This window comes from Ambystoma mexicanum, chromosome 9 (genome assembly GCF_040938575.1).
Source record: "Ambystoma mexicanum isolate Mex_15411 chromosome 9, UKY_AmexF1_1, whole genome shotgun sequence".
NCBI classification, from domain to species: Eukaryota; Metazoa; Chordata; class Amphibia; order Caudata; family Ambystomatidae; genus Ambystoma; species Ambystoma mexicanum.
Window position 1 is genome coordinate 1,301,630,007 of NC_090931.1, and position 20,554 is coordinate 1,301,650,560.

General features: G+C 47.4%; 1 protein-coding gene across 6 annotated transcripts in view; it reads right to left on the reverse strand.

The window, feature by feature from the left end:
- KALRN (kalirin RhoGEF kinase) overlaps window positions 1–20,554 on the reverse strand; it is a 1,827,638-nt gene that overhangs the window by 1,231,281 nt on the left and 575,803 nt on the right. For all 6 annotated transcript variants that reach the window (XM_069616662.1, XM_069616664.1, XM_069616661.1 and 3 more), the window contains exon 5: window positions 12,694–13,206. In XM_069616662.1, coding sequence (XP_069472763.1) covers window positions 12,694–13,206 — 513 coding nt within the window. The remainder of the gene's footprint in view (window positions 1–12,693; window positions 13,207–20,554) is intronic.

Sequence of the window (20,554 nt, forward strand, 5' to 3'; positions counted from 1 at the left end):
TATTTAACAATAAAAACAGAAAATAGAGAGCACAAATCATAAATCATGGTCTGGATTGGTGACCTCTAGCTGCCATTCCATGCATATGCAAGCAACATGAGACTATACCTGCATGAACTCTTATTAACCCAAACAATCTGAGGGACCTTGACGTGTGAAGGACCATGGGTACAGGAGACATCACACTAGGGAAAGTATTACTGGCATGCCCTGTCAACGTCCCTTTTCGAGTTTCGAAAGCAAAAAATGTAATACTATGTGGCTACCACATGTCAGCCTATGCATAGCATGAGATCTAAGCAGATCCACAAGCCTCAGAAATATACATATATATATATATATATACTCCCATCATTACAAGTAGAACAAGAAAATGAATCATCCAAATGTGCCTACAACTCTTCCTTGCGACACCCGTGTCTGCAGACTGGCCCGTCCTCAACAGGTAATGAGAATCTCTCAGGCCACGCTAGGGTCTACAACCTGTGGCTTAAGTTCTTTTGGAAAACAACACACAAGATCCAGCATCACTGAGCATGCTGGATAGGGCAGATGGGAGTAATAGTCCAAAACATCTAAGACCCCAAGTTTGCAGACTCCTGATAACTCAAACACGTGTGTGTGTCATAGAAACAGAAGCAACCAGCAAAGAAAACACTCACCCAGGGCATCTGGAGACCATATAAAAAGGCATTGGTGTGCAGTATAAATCCCAGTAATACGACGAGTCAGCAAACAGTGTGGCCCTGGAGACAGGGTCACTAGTAAAATATTTTGTAAGTTCATAGAACACCAAGATGATTTGCAATATGCTTTTATGTTCTTTCAATGGATGTTTTAGCCCTTGAAATACCTGTGATTGAGACAGAGAAGCACGAATGCACCTGGTCACAGGGAGGGGTAAGGATTGGGAGACAAGAACAGCAAAGCCACCATTGAGCATTAAGTATCATGCGCTCATGCTGTCAACATTGAGCATAAAGCGTTGTGCTTGCTCTCAACACCTGGTGGCTGCTTTCGTTATGCCTTATCCCCTCTTCCTAACATCCCCTCCCACCCCTAACCATCACTCACTGCAGCAGATACCTTTCCCACACCTGAATGACAGCAGTCGTCATCTGCTGCTCCTAAACTTCCCACCTGCTTCTTTAACTCTTAAGTGTCGTGGATCGCCCGCCCTCCACACTGCCAAATACTTTTGTGTTCATCTCTAATGTCAGGGAGGGATGGAGGGGAGGGGGGCAGAGGCACTCCAGCAGAAAAATCACACTCCCATTAAGCTTGATAAAAACAACACCTATTGTTGCAGCCCTTAATGTGGGGGTAGGACATGCAAGAGTGTTGACGAAGGAAGCGGAAAAGGTGACATGATTTTGGTTAAAGACTTATTTATGGTTTTGAAAACCTAACTGTCACTATTTCTAAGAGGGGTCTCCCTGCCTCAAATATAATACTAAATGGTCTGTCAGAATATCTGTTAAATTAATCTCCATCGTCCTGTGTCACAACCTACTTCTATCCCTCAAACTGCAACTAAAAGATTAACTAACAAAGTTTCTTCTTCCGGAGACTGGCTCCCTTTCTCCTGCGTCTTGAACAGTGTACAAAAGAATGTTCTCTCACAACAGAAATGCCAGAGGGAATGACTCCCTTCCCAGGCTTGCGGGTTCCACCCAGTCTTTATGCAATTTCACGCCCCAGGAGAATGGCTCCCTTCTCCTGGGGTAGATCTTTATAGCTTCCAGGGGGAATGACTCCCTTGCCCTGGTGTCTCCAGCACAACTCTCAGCCCAGGACCAAGAGAATGACTCCCTTCTCCTGGCATTAGTTGGTACAGTTCACAATAAGCCAGGGGGGAAGACTCCCCTCCGTTGGCATCTTTATCACAACTCCTAGCTCGGTACAAGGAGAATGACTCCCTTCTCCTAGTATTGCTAGGCACAGTTCGTTCTCACTGTTTTCATCAGTTGCCACTCTGGTTTGTTCTTAATAAAGTCCCAAATCTTGTTGGGGTCCCAGACTCTTCTCTGGTGATCAGTGGCTCTCTTTCCCACAGCGACGAGGAACATTTCCTCTTACGCTCGTGACATACACTTTGAGATCCCAGACCCTTCTCTGGCTTTTGATTGGGTCCCTGACACTTCTCGTGTTTGTGGTAGGGTCCCTGAGCCTTCCCTGGTGGTCAGTGGGCACCTGTCTGCCACTAACATGAGGAAGAGGTTGTTGGAGGCACAACTGACACTGACTAAGCCCAATAGTTGGTTCACTCCCACTGGGCAGAGGGAAAGCGGTTCAAGTGTCTCCTCCCGCCTGCTCATGTGTCCCCTTCAGGTCTCCCATAACTCCCCTTACCTTCTCGGAGGATATGGTACATCACCGGGGCTTCCTGGGACCGGGATCGGCTCCGTCTTCAGGCTTCGCTCATTCGCAAGACCTGCTGCGCGACCTCTCCGAATAGCCCAACTCGCTTCCCTTTCTTGGTCCTGTGCTCCGGTCTGCACCAACAGAGGACTCGCACAGCTGCTCACTGCTTCTTCCTATTGATTGTCGGCCAGCAAGGTTTGAATAGCCTACGTTGGAGATCTGCTACACCGGCTTCCTCTGATTGGTGCATTCGGCTCCACGGCTGGGCTTGACACATCAGATAGTGCTTTCTTCCTTTTTATACATTGTATCCAATTCCTCCCATGTGGATTGCACATGGCCTTTGTTTCTGCTAATGGGCTTGATCCCCATGGCTCCTTGGGGCAACCTCGTATCGGTGTTAAGACAGTCAATGATCTTTATGTCTGTGTTTTTCCTCATCCGAGTATTTTTGGCCTTCTCTCCTTGTTACAATAATACATAGGTTTGCTTTCAACGTTGTGGTTCTGAACATTAGGGACGGCAAGGGAATGTCGGGGAGTGACAACATTCAATGGGCTATACCCCAGGCGATCCTCCTTATCCCCAGAGGGGGAGACCCTCCACACAAGGTCCTCCCACATTAAACCACCCACAGGGGGACTACTGAGTAGCGACTGCACCTCCATAGCCTCATGGAAAAGGGCTCCCCCTTGGGCAGAAGTGACGGCACCTTGTGAATCATCACAAACGGCAGAATTAAGCTAAAACGTGATATTATTTAATGTGGCATATAGTACTGGCCTATGTTTTATATATAAAATACTGAACAGGTTACTTGCATTACGTCTCTCTATTGTCTTCCACCTGACTGGGGTGTGGGGGGTGGGGGGGTCACTCCACTATTGTGCATAGGGAGGCCGGATTGCAGGGTCTCTGAAGGCATATGAGGTCACTATGCAGTTTCCACTTGCCGCCTTCCCGCTTCCTACTCTCCCTGCCCTGCACATCCGTGTACTGCAGCAGACCGTCTGGTGCCAGGCTGAAAGAGCTCAGCACTCAGCAGAAACCACAGAAATAAGTTTTCCAGGGCACTGCTGCTCTTCATAGGTCTAACGAAACGTGATATGCCTATCATACTCGCAAATGAGTGAAAACGATGTCTAATGAAGGGGGTGGCACTCCCTAGGACGCACAACAAGGCTCGGCACCATAACTGATGCGATGCCTGGCAGTCCTGCTCACTGTACAGCCCCTTACACTAAATTACCCCCAGAGTAGTTGCCTTGAATGTTAAATTTAGGGAAAATGGTCACCCGTGTTGCCCATCTAAGACAATCAGGAGATGGCTACATTTCCGACCTTAAATTTCAATACTTTTCCCACAGGGAGCTGGGACACAGCCTTGTCAAATAACCCAATTTTAAAATTCAACTAGTACAACAGCTCAGTTAAAATACTGTGCCTGCTGCTAAGATTATGGGTAACTTGCAGCAATATGTTCAGATATCAGCAGGATCGAAGCAGTTGTGCACATTTCCTAAGCAAGCAAAACGGATACCAAAGATCAGGCAATCTGTTGCCTATAGGGGGGGGGGGTGTATACTAATTGACCTTTTCACAATTGAGAGAATTGACACAATTTAAAAGGTCAATTAGGACTTATATGCGGAGTGAAACCCCCGCAACCCCCACCCAATCCAAAAACCTCTGCAACCCCCCACCCAATCCCCTTATATCATTTATAATCCAAAACCAACCCAATACATATATAAAATAACTAAACTAATATAAAGGTCAATTGTGCAGAAGGTCAATTAGGGCCACTATAATTAGGTCAATTAGGACAAAAGGTCAATTGTAAAAGGTCAATTTGGGTAATACCCTATAGGGTGGATAGCTCACGGATTAAGTGCTCATCTCTGATATAGGGACAAGCCTACACTTCACAAGTTTGAACCTCATAAGAGCAGACTCAGCCCTTTGTCCTTTCAAGGTTAATTAATCAAGTATCATTAAATTGGGTGCAAATAAATCGATATGTAAAAGGCAACACAAGCAAGAGTACTACAAAGATGTCTATTTTCTTTGTAGTACTCTCGCTTGGGATGCCTTTTACATTTTGATTCCAGCCATTGCTACCATCCCCTTTTGTTGATAGGACAGCTGATGTGAGCACCTAGATAGGTTATAGAGCAGACTTTCTCAAGTTTTTGATTTCCTAGATACCGTGTTTATGATCGTGCTTTACATCTGGGATTTGATAACACCATTATTTTGGGTTTTTTGACACCAACTCTTACTACAATCAGAAAGTAGCTCCTATTCTAACATACGCTGCAAAAACAGCGGTCAACTTACCCTGGCAAATATGGGATCTATTGAAAGGAATATTTTGGAAGAAAATCATGCGTCTTCCAAAGAGCATCCCGATTGCCTTGCTAAGATTCGAATGGGGACTACAATCGTTCCAATCGATAGTGCTATGGAAAACCATAGCACTATACCGCAAGTGTGTCATGACCGATGACTTAACTCCATTCAATATTCTGCAGATAACAGGCAGGAAGAAAACCGATTGGCTTCTAAACAAATGGAAAACAATACGTCAGAACTGGCTACATGCAATGGATACCAATGGTGAAACATAAACATCAAATCCAAACAAAATAAAATCTATCATCCGGACAAAGGAATGGATAAATACACAAAATGGAAGATCTCGATACCAACTAGCAATACCTATGGAACTAGAACGAAGATCGATTGGAACATTACCACAATATCAGATCAAATTTCCTTTGTCCGATCTGAGAGACTTATTCATGCGGATCCGTTTAAATACACTACCAAAGAGACAGGTATTTGGAAGGCGAAACCATATTCCTCGAACAGAGATGTTCTGCCGGTTTTGTTTAAACTAACACCATTGAATCTACAAAAGCACCTACTTATGGAATACAAAGCCCTGTCTGAGAAAAGAAACACTATGCTAGCGGATGCAAGCAAAAACTTAGAAAACTTAACAATGGACAAATGGTGGTTATCATTTCGAATTGAACAAAAGGTGCCCCTAGTTATAGCAGGAACAAAATTAAACCGAGTAATTTTTCACATGTTTGAATGACTCCAGAACTAATTCGAACCATACGACACAAAACAGGACATTGTTCTGGAGGCTCACACGAAAAATCCTGTCCTTTCACGGAAACCAAGGAGACCACAAGACATTTTAATTCCTTTTATGAAAAGTTTGTACCAAACGAAATCATAAATAAAAAAATAAAATAAAAGTAGCATAACAACCCTGGAAGACATTAAAAGCACAATGCAGCATCTCAATAGACACAATTGTAGTTTGCATCTCCCGCGCAATTTGGATTTGTGGCATGCTAAGAACTAGCACCTCTTACCCCGGGGTAGGTTCTGCAGACTGGGCGACACTAAATGCCCAGTAGCAGCTTTTAGCCCCTTCTCATCATATCTTTACTTGGATCCCTGCAATTAGACAATCCCTGCGGCTGCCACAGACGGTGGCAGGAGGAGCAGGTCCCAAGACCCTGGGAATCGATTTTTTAACCTTAATGTATTTTTTACTGGAACTGGACCACTTTCAGACCGTTAGGATTTCTAGGTCATGGGAATTGCTGTCTGGACATGGACAGCAATCATTGAATATGGCATCCTTCACCCACCAATGCTTATAAAATGACTGAGGTATGCGATGTTTGTTTTTGTGAATAAATCGGGGCGTCATTCTTTATCCATGCCCGGTCCAGGTCCCATGCCTGTGAATGCTCCCTACAATATTTTGACCAAAATTAATGGGAAAATCAGGAAAGCCGGTAGTCAAAGGAAGAAACTATGCTGGATATCTATTCAAATGTCAGCAGTGGCATGCAAGCAGCATGGATGGAAGAGGTTACTTACCTGTAACTACTCCTGTTCTCCAGCGGGGGTCTGGCATGGATTCACATGCTCATGAATATTCCCCATCGTTGGGCAGGGAATCCGCGCTAAAGAAAAAACTGTTTCACTTTAGCTTTAAAACTGTACCTCTCCTCTAATCCAATCACTGTCCTTCGGGTCATACTGCCCCGGTCCAGTGACAGTCCTCTCCCGAAGTTCCAACCCTAGTGGCCATCTTCAGATTTGGTAGCACGTAAAGTGGCAGTATGAACCAAGAAGAGCCACAGAGGGGAAAGGGAGGGGGGGGGGGGAAATCACCCGGATCGTGTGGCAGAGGTTATCGCCATGAGGAAAGCAGTCTTCCACGAGAGAAACTTTAGCAGGGCTTGATGCATCAGTTCAAAAGGCGCTCCCATGAGTTTAGTCAAGACCACATTGAGTTCCCAAGTTGGGGCAGACGCCTTTCACTGGCGGAAAAGTCCTGAAGAGGGCCTTGAGGAACTCCTTGACCAGCCTGTGCGACTACAGGGAAGACCTACCTGGTGTCCTAGTATAACAGGATATGGCAGGCAGGTGCACCTTGATAAAGGCGTGAGTCAGTCCAGCCTTGGCTAAGGAAATCAGATATGGCAGGAGCTGCAGGGCTGCGGCCCACAGAGGAGCAATCGTCTGAGCCTGACACCACACCGAGAAACGCTTCCACTTATGGTCGTAGCATGTCAACACTGAGGAGGCTCTGGCCTTGAACAGGATATCCTTACATTCCGCTGGTAAAGCATAATGTCCAAATTCTAGGGCTGCAGGAGTCGGGCCCTGAGGTTCAGCGATGCTGGATTGTGGTGTAGAATCGGCCCTCCCTCTCTAGTGAGAAGATCGGGAAGTGGTGGCAGCCTGATGGGCACAGCCACCGACAGACGTAGCAGATCTGGATACCAGATTTGCTGTGGCCACACAGAGCAATGGGTATCATCCTGTGTTGATCACTTGTAGCAGGAGTGGATACAGAAGAAAAGTGTATAGGAACAGTCTTTCCCACGGGAACGAGAACATATCCCCCATGGATCCTCAGCTGTGGGAACCTGCTAGGCAAACTTCTGACACTTGGTTTGTTGCCTTCGCAAATAGGTTGATCTGGGGATAACCTCATGCATGGAATAGAAGGTCCACTTGATCTGGCAAAGCTCCCACTTGTGGCAAGAACGTAGCTCACTGCTGAGCAAGTCTGCAATGGTCTTCTTGATGCCGACCAGGTAAAAAAGATGAGAAACATGTCCAGACGAAAGGCCCAGTGCCACAGGTCCTGGGCCTTCTTGGAGAGAGCCAGAGAGTGTGTCCCTTCCTGCTATCAGATGTAGAAAATATTGGTGGTATTGTCTGTGAAGATCCTCATTACTTTGTCTCTCAGTGATGGCAGGAAGGACTGGAGGACCCAGAAGACGGCCCGAAGCTCCAGGACGTTGATGTGAAGGGTCGTCTTCTGGCAGCCAGAGGCCACTGGTGTGCAACTGTCCGGTGCGTGCTTCCAAACCTTCCACAGAAGCATCTGTGTTGACTGTCTCCTGGGAAGGAGGGACTTGGAATGGAGCCCCTTGTGTGAGATGAGAGCATACGCCCCACTACTGTATCGTCTGCCGGAACTCCCCATTGAGGGTGATCTTGTCCATCCAGGATCCCTAGACTCGCAGCCACCTGGCATCCAGAAACTCCAGGGGAGGCCTCATCTGTAATCTGCAAAGGCGGACGAAGTCGATGCATGAGGACATCATGCCCAGCAGCTACTTGATGGCTCGCACAGTAGCTGACCACTCCGGTGACAGGCGATTCACCTTTCCTAGGATGGCTGACACCCTTGTCTTCCGGGGGAAGACACCTGACAAGTTACTATGTTGAGTCGTGCTCCCAGAAAAAGAGCTTTATGCGATGGCTCCAAGCAGGACTTTGTGTAATTTAAAGGAGAATCCCATGTCCATTAGCACATTCACGGTCTTCGCTGTATGCTGGCTCGCCAGTGCATGGGAGCAGGATCGAACCAGCCAACCATCCAGTTAAGGGTAGACGTGCATGACCTCAAGGCGAAGATGCACTGCCACTGGAGCCAAGCACTTTGTAAAGATCCTTGAGGCCGATTTCAAACTGAAGGGGAGCGCCTTGAATTGATAGCATCACCCCCTAGACCATGAACCACAGGAACTTGCGCTGCTTCCTGTGGATGGGGACGTGGAAGTAGGCATCCTCCATATCCAGCGGCACCAGGAAGTCGCCTTCCTCCAGTTGGCCGAGCACCTGCTACAACGTGACCATCCAGAATTTCTGTGACTTCAAGTACTTGTTGAGGCGTCTCAGGTCCAGGATAGGCTCTACCCTCCTGACTTCTTTCGGACCAGGAAATATCTGGAGTACACTCCGGAGCCCCTAAGGTGCTCAGGGACGGGCTCTTTCACCCCCTTCTGGACCTCCTGCAGCAGCTGCACCACATGTTGGTCTTGCGAAGCCACCGCAGGATTATGAGGACACTGGCGTTGGAACTCCAAGGCGTGCCCCTGCACAAGAGCATCCAGCACCCACCCATCTGTCGGTGGTGATGATCTTCCACGCACTGACTAACCTTGCCAGCCGGCCTCCCACTGGGGTGCACAAATGGGGGCCAGAGTCTATGGCCGATTCAAGACTGTTTCGGGGTTGGGGCTCTGCCTTGCGGGTGGTGCCAATGCGGTCCTCTGCTGCCGCATGCCTGCGAGCGACCTCTGTAGGCTTGAATCATGGAGCAGGAAGGCTGTCAGTAAGAGGTGGAATATCCCTTGGAAGACCTGCCGGACGTTCCTTTCTGGCAACAAAAGGACTACCAACGTTGCTGTAGGGTACCCAGTGAACGTGCCGCCTTCGTCTTGATAATTTGCAGAGACTCGTTGACCGTCTTGCCAAAGAGGTTGTCTCAATCAAATGGCATGTCCAACACTTTGGACTGAACGTCTGGTCTAAAATTGGTGGCTTTCTGCCATCCCTGCTGATGAAGAGACACTCTGTTGCCCATTTGACAGAATCTGGTCTGTGATGTAAACTGCCACTGTAATGGCTTGGTCTGAGGCCACTTCCCCCTCCTGGAAGAGCTCCAGAGATTTTACCTTCTTGTCCTCAGGTAAGAAGTCTAGAACAGGGCCCAACCTTTACCATAGTTCCCGATCATAGCGGGATAAGATGACCAGGGTGCGTTTGCATCCTTAATGTTACTGGCAGCAGTATAGATGCGGCTGACTGGTTCACCGAGCAATTCAAGGCTGCTGCTGAGACCACAGTGTCAGGCGAATGCTGGGACCTCAGGCACTTGGAGGCTGAGTCCAGGACTCTCTATTTCTTCTCGAGCCTATCCCGCTTGAGTGGAGCGGTGCTCGAATTCTTCATTAGGGCCAAGCCCTCATCGCAAATATTGTCCAACAAGGGAACAGACAAGATTCCGTCTGGACTCCCGTCGCTGGTAAAGGAAGCCTTCCTTTTTAGTCTCCTTAGGCACTAGTCACAAAAGTTCTGAGGCCCTGGATATCACATCGGGAAACAAGCCGACCTCATCTGGTGGAGAGGCTCTATGTGGGTCATCCGTACCCACTGGTTCCCAGTCAGCAACTACGAAGTCATCAGCTTTATCAGTGTCCGTTACTGTAGCTGCTGTATCCATGTCCGTGCGTGTACCCAGATCCCCCGTAGCAGTCAAATCCCGGAGGTGGAGGTGTTTGGCACCTTGGTCCAGCTGGGTTCCTTGGACCTGCGCTGGGCGGGACTCCCGGGAAGCGGCTTTGGGGGACTCCCAAGTTAAGCAGGGTCCGGCGCGGGAGGCAGCCTCTGTTATATTTATGAAACAAGCGTGCAAAGCTCGCCATAGAAGTAGTCGGTGACCTTGTCCTTCCCGAGCGGGGACCCGCAGCCGTGGCGAACCCAGTGGGACTGAAGTCGTGCAGCCTATCCTTTTCTTGGTCCCCTGAGGGTGGGTCGTCCTCAAAGGACCTCAACCTCTTATCTGAGCGAGTTTGCTCATTGGACCAGCAGGTCCTGGGGGAAGCGTGGCCATGCCTGGAAGCAGAGTCAGAGGCCTTGACCGATTTGAGCCACGCTGCCAGCCTGCTGCAGCGGTCCTTACCTTTTTTTTGAAAATCCACGGCAGACCTCGCATCCCTCCTCATCATGGACCGGATGCAGGCAATACAGACATTTGTAGTGTCAATCTTCGACGTATACATTCCTCAATCCACATTTCCTACAGAGTTTTAAGAGGCATTTCTTCTCCTCAGTCATGGTGGAAAGGCGCGAAGTAGGCCCAAGCCCGGACCTTCTGGAAACTCAATGGAAGATCTGCGATGTAGAATCGTCTTTGCTGACAGCAGGTCCCCACTGCCGGTATCAACCTTTGGTCGAACAATTTGACAAAAATCAGTCAAAAACCTTTCCAAGAGTGGCCACAAAAAAAAAAACACATTCGAAAAATGGCTCGTAGAGCAAAAAGCGGACTCCCAACACTGAAGTGGGCAGTAGGAATCTAAAGATGGCCACCAGGGGTGGAGCTTAGGGAGAGGACTGTCATTGGACGGAGGCAATATGACCTGAAAGACAGTGAATGGTTTAGAGGAGAAATATAGTTTAAGCTGAAGTGAAACTGTTTCTTTTACAGAGGATCCGCAGCCTGACGACGGCGAATATTCATGAGCATGTGAATCCATGCCAGACCCCATGCTGGAGAAATAAACACTTTAAGACTAAATAAAAGGTTGACATTTTCTGTTAAAAGCAGCAGCAGCTCAATCTCGATAGCATAATTTTTGATCATCAGATTTCTATAATAGTTGGTTTACAACACTGTGGGGCTCTGCAACCTTTGGCTTTCAAGATGTTTTGACTACAGTGGCCATCAACCTTATACGAGAGTCAATAGTGAGGGATCATTGAAGTTATAGTCCGAGGAATCATGGGAGTCATAGTCTGAAGAATCTGGAGAGATGCAAGTTGCAAACCCTGAAATAGCAGTCAACAGCAACAGTGAGATGTGCTTTAATATTGCAATATGGGATGACAAATGCAGAGATCTAATGGAGGCTCACAAGCTCCATGTCATATAGGACGCGTGAGTGGAACTCCCCACAATGTGCGTGTCGGGACAGGAGCAGAAATATAAGGGGCATTTACTGGGCGCCACAGACGTTAAACATACATCAACAATTCTCAAAATGGCCAGCCTAGTAGGAGGAAAGTGACGAAATGGCAAAACGTATATAGACAATGACCTTGCCCCACCTTTTCTTAGCCAACACAATCTTCTGCCATTCTCCTCCCTGCACCCTCAAATCTGAAGAAATCCCAAATCTCTCCATTCCAACCATCTGTGCTTCATCTGGTGGTTTCCGCTCCTCCTTCCTCCTCAGCCTGCACCACTGAAGCTCCCTTCCACTTCATGTAAAAAGTACTATTACTATCCAAGCCTTCAAATCTGCACTAAAGCTCCACCTCCTTTCAAGTAACTCCACTGGAAATACATTCTACATAGACATATTACGTTAGTCGAAAGAGGAACTATCAGCCCACAAACTTTGCACTAGCCAATAGCAAGCGACAAAGGAATCTTGGCAAATAAGAAATGGTGTGCTGTGTACATAGGTGGAATTGAAGTGGCAAGTGACTTATACTGCCTCGCTAATAGCTTGCAACTCGAAATGCGTATCCCTGTATCCATCCTATCCAGCCCCTGGATCCCTACGTCTCCTGTATCCGCAAATAAATTCACATAAGTAAAGGACATCAGGAGCAAAGTCAGAATGGATTCAATACAAAAGTGTCCTGTTAATAATGTCCAGCGTGTCTAATGCTGCCATCACAATCTTTTGCTTCTTTGTTGTGGTTGAGGCATAAACGCACAATTAAAAAATAAAACTGAAAAAACAGACAGTGGAGACCATGTCAGCTCTCCCATCTGGAGAAGCAAATGGGGACCTTGTGTTCCTCTCCAAACAAGCATGACAGCATTCAATGTAAAGCATCATGTGAAAATGATAATGGCCAATGTTCCGAACCATTACATGAGTCGGACCACAAATTCAGGCAGAATAACAAACACTGTTCTTGTTAATAAAGGTATGGTCAAGCTGCACCTGGCTATGCAAATAACACAAGGCAACACATTGAAGTCTGCTTTCTAATCTTACTGTCTCGTAACTAAGCCCCCTTCACCAGACTGCAAACACGTGGTTGCGCACCCTCAGTCGGAGCTTGCAAGGTAGGTTATTTTTGGATCAGATTATGCCAGCTACTCCCAACAATTAGTTCCGTTATTGTGTCTTACGAGCCACATAAAGCACATCTGCTTGTGACAGATTTGCAATGTAGATGCGATCTGCATGTTGCTAATGGCAGCAGAGCCCCCCTGCCATAATCTCCTAGCAACCGGGCAGGAGACCAACCTACCTTCTCTGCATCTTGCTCGAAGAGCCGGAGTTGAAAACACTGGTCTAGTTTCAGCTTGCGCACATGCCACATCTGATGTAAGTGCTGCCGCGTGGAGTGCAGTTTGTCCAAGAGGCTAGTGATTTTTGGCACCAGGCTTTGAAAGTCCGTGCTGCCAGGGATGCAGTTCCGACCAGAGAAGCCGTCGCCACACCTGATGCACTGCAACAGTCTCTGGCCTTCACGGTCCAGCTCCTCCACGGGAGCCTTAAGTACTTTCTTTTTCAACTGGGTGTGTTCGTCGATAAGTCTCCTTGAGCCCTCAACGTCAACTGGAAACTCTTTCCGGGCCAACATCTCCTGGAGGTCTTCCAACCTCGACAGCAAGTGGATGGCACTGTTAAAGAATTCCTCCAAGGCGACCCGGAGCTCGATCCATTCGTCGTGGTTGTAATCCAAGGATCCTTCAAACTCATCCGTGAGCTGGGACGGATCCACAAGCTTCGAGAGCCCTTCAACGGACACCATGCTCGTCTAAATACAAACAAAAATAGGATATACAGTGTTAATTTAGAAGCAGGTGAGCCCACAATAGACAAATGAACACACAACTAGACAATTGACCATCCAAGTGCTACCAATGGACCCGTCTTTCTTCTTCCATGGGGGAAACCAAAGGGATTATTTCAATGTGGTCCTTCTTATCAGAATATTTCAATAAGCCCACTAATACTTTGATCAATGCTCATCTGTACTACAATATCAATCAAACGCAGATTTGCAGCCATGCCAGACTACACATGTGCTGCGGTTTGCCTGGCTGAGCAAGTTATTAGCGCTCCCAGATCAATGGCCACACTGACTCTCCATCCGTAGCTGCAATATTTCAATGTCACTTGTTAATGCACACCAAGACAGTCATTAATGATCATTTAACGGCTTCATTTATTTTCATGGATACACAATGTGCTTCCCTGCGTTGCTTTGGGGAAAGTGACAGGCCCTCGGTTTCTCATTTTCCAGATTTCTTTATTAATATCTGGAGGTTAGTAAAAGCACAGGAGCAACATATTGATGTATTGGGATTTCTTGCGGTAGCAGACTTGAAAAACGCATTAAAACCCAATGAACAGTTACTGTAATGTTTACCGCCGTTTCTGTGCACTCATGCCAACATATGGTACGATTTTAATTCCCCTGTGGAGAGAGGCCAAAAAACCTGCTAATTGGTAACAGCGCTGGTTCTTTTAGCACCTGCACCGGATGCTTGCGCCCCCTCCTTCATCCCATCCACATACCTGACTGTAGCAATCACGAAAGATCCCACCCTCTGAGTTGCATCACTTCCTGTTTTCTATTGGGCTGGAGGGCGACGGGACCAGTAATGCGCCACAGTTAATCTAGGTGGCGTGCATTGTAGGCAAGTATTGGGCTTCATATACAGATGCAGAGCTTGCGGGCAAGAAATGGGGGGGGCGCACATCAAGGGGGTACAGCAGGAAGCGTAGAATAAGAAGGGTGCCCCTGGATGGGCATGTAGAGGGTGGATACGGAAAGTTACAGGCAGGGGGTCAGGGACGTCGTTTAGGGGTCGCCAGAGGTCTACCTTGCGACCTCTAAAACATATATATATATATATATATATATAACACTTTCAGCACTGACCCTAAATAAGAAAGAATAGGAATACCAAGTAATGTGTCTTTCTGGAATTCTATACAATAACTGCTAGACTCATTAAAGGTTTATTTCAGGCACACTTCAGGGTGTGAGTCACTGATTTAGTCTGTTCTTAAACGCCTACACTAAGCCTTTCATCCTTCTGAGGTCGATAAATGAGTACCAACACAGGTTGGGTGATATTGGGTGTATATTTTTTCTGTATAAAGCGCTTAAGCGCAAGTGCTGTATAATAACACATCATTATCATTTGGTCATGGACGTGTGCTTGCATTCACAATAATTTGGTAATATGGGCCTATACACACTGATCTTAACGATACATATGGTGATCCATTCTTGTATGAAATGTACATCACATTAATTATAGTGATATCGTAACCATATTTTTCGTAGTGTACAATGCTATGTGATGCCACTTCCTGTTTTGTCAACAGGTGAAAGGTCGTGTTTTTACATCGCTTCCTGCGATATCACTCTGGAGTGGGTCAAATGACATCACTTCCTGTGATGTCATCATGGGGTCAAAGGTTGTGTGATGTCACTTCCGCTACCCCTGCCATTTCGGTGAAATGACGTCCCTGCAGGAGGTGCAGATTTGGGAGGCAAAGGTGGGCCCATTCTGGTTCGTGGCGGTTAAGCAGATCGGCGCCCTTTCAAGCTGTAGTTCACTAAATTGCCAATGATGGGACCTTACAAACTCCACTGCCCCCTTGGGCGGCATTAGGGTTCCTCAGTTGCCTTCTGCTGTAAGAGGAAGTAAACAGGCTAACTTGTAATACGGCCTAGAAGGCCCCCAAGTCAACAAACCTTTACACAGCTCCTCCCACATTTTAAGGGCGGTTTTCTCTGCCAAGGTCTGCAGGTCTTAGACAAGCAACGATATTAGTGACTCTTTATTTATTTATTTGCATTTTATAAATGCAATTTTAAGTACTTTAACAGCCACCTCACTCTTTGTAGTCCATATTTCATCCCAGCTTCACCAGACGAATCGCCCTCCAAAGAGGGCGACTGGTAAGTAAACGAGCAGGCTTATGACTTGCCGATTGACATGCATTAATGGAAAAAAATCTCAGGAGGAGTCTTTGGTGCTCATTAGTGCCCTGGATGCTTGGTAACGTCCTCTGATCTGGCAGGGCCTTCTTTGTGAGATCATTATTCACTCATTCATTTGTGAAAGGATCAGGAACTAGATGGGGAGAAAATTCTCCAATGTTGTCCTCGAAACAAACCAGAAAGAGTGCGTTTTGCTTGGGTTTCACTGGTTGCTTAATTACTGAGAAAAGCAAAAACATCCTCGGTGGAACTCCTTCGGCCAACGCTTCCCCAAGTTCTAGCTGAATTGGCTCTTCTGGGGTGGGGGGGGTATGTGGTTAAAGGAGGTTTAGCAAATCCCATTTCTTAAGTGCCTCAAAACATACATGGACTTCAGAGGAGAGGGATACTGGACGGCGAGGGAAAAGGAGTCCATGAGCACAGGCGGTGGTGAGTGCGGAGGGGAAGAGGACAAAAAAATTAAGCCATGCCAAGAAATGGGAGGAGGATTTCTTTAGCGAAAGGTGTACATCATGAAGACTGGCTTTCTAGTAATGAATACGGTTTCCGTCTGTTATCTGGGCTTGAAATCACTATCATTTGTAGTGATTAAGTTCTTATGCAGAATTAATTTAATCACTTTGAGATGGTAATCACTTGAGGCACTGTACTATATAGGAGTGTACTTAAGCAACTTTTTCATATTTATTAATGCTTTACCGTAGATGAAGTGTGGAATGAAATTTTAGGATTGTAATACTTTTAGTGCAAGGTTTATTTTTTCTAAACCAATTCACTCAGAAAAAAATGCTTTAAAAAATTATACCAAAAATGCATCTCTCTCAGAAACCTGCCTTTTTCATAACAACCTAGAACCCCTTTGAGGGCAGGGTTGGGTCTGACTCACAAAGTGGATTCTGTGCTCTGAGGGTGCAAGTGGAATGCCACACTGCCCAGAGGGCATCCCAGTGATTAACAAACCTAGGAATTCTCACCGGCCACTCTTTGCTAGAGACCGGCTACTGTATTGTCTAACACTAAAAAACAGAATACGATTTTGTGAAGGATGATGGCAAGTGGAGACTCCCAGTTTATTAATGGAGTCGTGCATGAATGGTCAACATGTTCCATTTTTAATTCTGTGTTTGATGATTGTCATTTCTGGATACAGTCACAGTGAGATGGACAGGTGTTGGCGCGGGGGTGGGGGAGTGGGTGGGGTGGGTCGAGGGGTGTAGGTGAATCAGCTGTGCAGTGAGGCGAATGTGTGCATTAGGATGCCCGAGTGTGTCCCGCATTTGCATACATTCATTGATCTTGAGGGTAGAAAAAGGCTTTAATTATTTATTTGTATTCATATACAGGAAGGAACAATGCTTTTCGATCAGAAAAGAACACAATGGATAAAAAACTAACACTCGCCCAGGACTCCAAGGCCCAGGAATGGATGGATGGTCTTCAGCAGCTTCGAGGGAGGTTATCAAGCAGTGAGCACTTGAGCCTGGAATACACTCCTTGTCCATCTGGTGGCTTTTGCAAGAGCCCTGTCAGAGCAGGTCCTCAGAAGAGGATCACAACTGCTCCCAATACAGTCCCACTAACAACCAGTGCCAATTCACAAAGGTTTCTGGAAGTCCCAGGGGAAGGCGGGAGGGATGGATAGATGAAGAGGGAAAGAGAGTCCGGGGTACAGATTCGTTTGGAAGTGTAGCCGTCTTATCACCTTTGCATTATGCCCTGCAAATCCCATCATTAAGGCGGCATTGGTGGGCACACCTTGTGCAGTCTCCAATTACTGTTACATTTTAATCTTTAAAAATGTGCCAGTGCGTATTACTGGGACTAAAATAAAGGTGCCATTGCATATTTTACAAAATGCAGCACTGCTGTGCATTTACAGATCTACTTCCCCACTGGAGATGGCAATTAAGAGGAAAGGTCTTCACGTGCCTTCCCTTAACACTCCCTTTTCACCGTCGCCGGCTGCCCTAGTGGGGATAGGGGGAATGATAAGGGACTCAATCACAGGTAATGACAGGTGCGCGACTGACTTCTAGATGAATGAGAAGTGGTTAAACCCTGTGGGGTCTGGGGCAGCGTGTAAGCGAGGCCGGAGATCGCCTGTTAGCACATTGATGAATAGGCTCACATGACCAGCCTGCTGCAACCTTATGCCACTGCTGGCAGAGCCAGGACTTCTACGCCACCAAAGGACAGGTGCAGGCAGAGTACGGGGGGCACATGGTCTCACCACCAACCCTTCCCTTGCCTGGGTATGGGCCTGTGCCTATCCATCTATCCGCCTCCAAAGCCAGGAGTCCTTCTGACCGGAATTATAAGCATTTGGAATGGTTTGTGGCACTGCTGTCAAATGGAGAGCAGGCGCAGTAGCAACAGCGTGCCTGGCAAAAAAGGCGGCCTGGATAACGGCGCCACCCAAGCAGCCAGGAGAGTGGAACGCAACAATGGGTGGACTTTGAGGGGGTGGGGGGAGCAGGGCAAGGGATGAGAAGGGCTTCAAGCAAGTACTAGCACCAATTCACCAAAATCATGTACGTGTTAGAGGGGACAAAACATGACCTTTGAACTGGAGGGCATAACCAGAAAGGACACCTGACCATGTTGAATATAGGGGAAGTGGATGAAAAAGCGAAACTATCTGATGAGCGCATAAACGATAAGCAACAAGACAAGCGTGCCACTGGGGCCAGAGTAGGGCTCTCGGGTGTAACCTCTGTCGAAACATAAAGGAATCCCCCAGCGACCAGTTCCTGAGCGTAAGAATTGCCAGTACATCAGGTCTCGTCCAGTCTCTAGGGGTTGGGGAAATGCAGAAAGAAGTACCATCCGAGTACTGAACACTGCCGAAACCCTAAGGGTGGCTGGCAACAGATATGATATGAGATGATAGGTTATTTATAACGCACTCAATACCCAGAGGTTTCTTAGCGCGGACTGAGGGATGGAACCTGTGTCGTCTTGCTTCCAAGGCAAGTACGTTGCCCCTGAGCTATCCTCCTGAGACAACAGAGCCAAGAGAGTCTACTGTTGGGTAGTGCGCGGCATAGAAACATGCTCTACGATGCAATTTGGAACCCTGGAGAGCCTAACGTTTGTCATGGAGTGCTACAAGACGAAGTGTGAAAAATCAAGATAGGCGACTGGCTGTTCCACAGGGCATGTGGGTAGTCAAGAGTCGGTCGTCACGTGATTGGGCCGAGGTCAGGAATGCGACAGAATGGAGGAAGGCAATGGAATGAGAGGGGTGGAAGAAGGGATGCAGGAGGGGCATGGTGCAGAGAACCCAACACATAATTGGCGACTAAGGGTAGAAGTAGGTCAGCTGGAGGACTACGGTGGTTTAGGACCCACGACCTGTCAATGGTCACCGGATGACAATGAAGGCAAGCATGATGTCAGGGAGAGGACCTCCGCTTAAGGTTTCAGAGGGTCAGCAAGATCTGGGCTACTGCTCATAGTCAGCCGCCACCCGCCAGAGGCCCGGATCAGAAGGGCTCCTAATAGCACAACTTCCACATGTGGATGCTTTGCATGTCCGTTTCATCCTTTGGTGAGGCTAGGGTGCCTGGCCTACAGTGCCAGAGTTCATGTTAAGCTTTCCCATGTATGATACAGAAGAATATTATGGATTTAAGGATGATTTTAATTGCCTTGTAATGATAGCGGCGGGCCTGCGCTGCTTCGCGGTTGTATTTTACCTCATTGTGGCTGCCCTTCATCTGCTTAGAACGTCCCCTGATAGTCGAATGGATCAGCCACGTCTGAAGGGCTCAACTGTACTATGTCCCTGATGAAGGTGTTCCCAAGACCAGCCAGTCTGTGCTCAATCTCGCATGCATTAATGCCCATAGTGGCCTCCCATCCTGGACAGTAGTGCCCATCGGGTAAACAGAACAAGCCCATGCAACCAAACAAATCACACAAAGCTGCATAGCTTCAAAGTCCTGCATGACACCTTGAGCCAGTCCTGACCTTTCACTCTGCATGCTGGGGCTTCTAGTTCATTTCCCCCATTATAAGGATAGGAATATATATGTCCCAGAGTTCACAGCAGAAAGCCAGGATGGGCACAAGATGTCAAATATGACAAAGGCTCGCTTAGTGATTATGACCATGTTTCTCAACATATGTTGTGCTATGTAAATGCTCACACCCCTTTCATGCGTGTCAGTTTCTTTGCCCCTTATTTACACGCTGATTGGGTAGAGGCAAGGGTCCATGTCAAATTTCATGTTGTGTTTCAGGCTATTTCTTCACATCCACACAGGGCCTATTGCCCTGTGCCCATTCCTTAGCTTAGGTTTCCTTCCCTCATTCCCTCCCGCTCTCATTGGTGGTACTTGGGTGGGACCAGACTCCTTTCGTGGACCATTTGGCCCACCAACAGCCCACAATTGCCATTTCCTGACTACAGGGGGAGAGGCACAGAATTCATACTTGGAGAAATTGAGGCTGGCTGAAGGAGGCAACAATAATCGTGCTGCAGAATCCTGGTCTAGAACGAAGCACGCTAAACCGTATTCTAGCCCAGAATGGCACAGCGCAGTTCTTATACGATGCTTCCACACTTACAAAGCCACATACTGGGGAGGATCGGGGTTGAAATAGGCAGTGAACGCATTCATGAGAAATTGATCACAATTCACTCTAAATTCTTCTGGGAAAGGAAGTAACAAAATCACGATTTTCAAATACACACTCCAGGATCAATGTGCATCAGGGGCGCAGTGGTCCATCAGCGATCTGTACCGTGCGACAGCATATGCTGATCAGCGTTGAACAAAGACAAGTAAATTCTCCAGATACTCCTGTTTCGCCAACTGCGAAGGGCTTAATTGGCTCCATTCATCGAGCATTCTATAGATAGCCCCAGTGCGCCTTCAATAGAATCCTGCCCACTGGGAGCCACTGCATGAAGCTTCCTGCGGTTCACATCTAGGAAGCAACCCAGACGCGTGGCCTACACAGGCGTGTACAAGCTATTTAAAGGGACTGTCTAGCGGATGATGTCACCTGGATTCCAGAGAAGCTGCTTGTCTGCCCATTTTACTCCCTAAAATCAAGCCAATTCTCCCAACAAAGACAATAGGGAGTAACAGACACCCGTGTGCTTATGCCACCTCCACTGTCAGACCCATGCCAT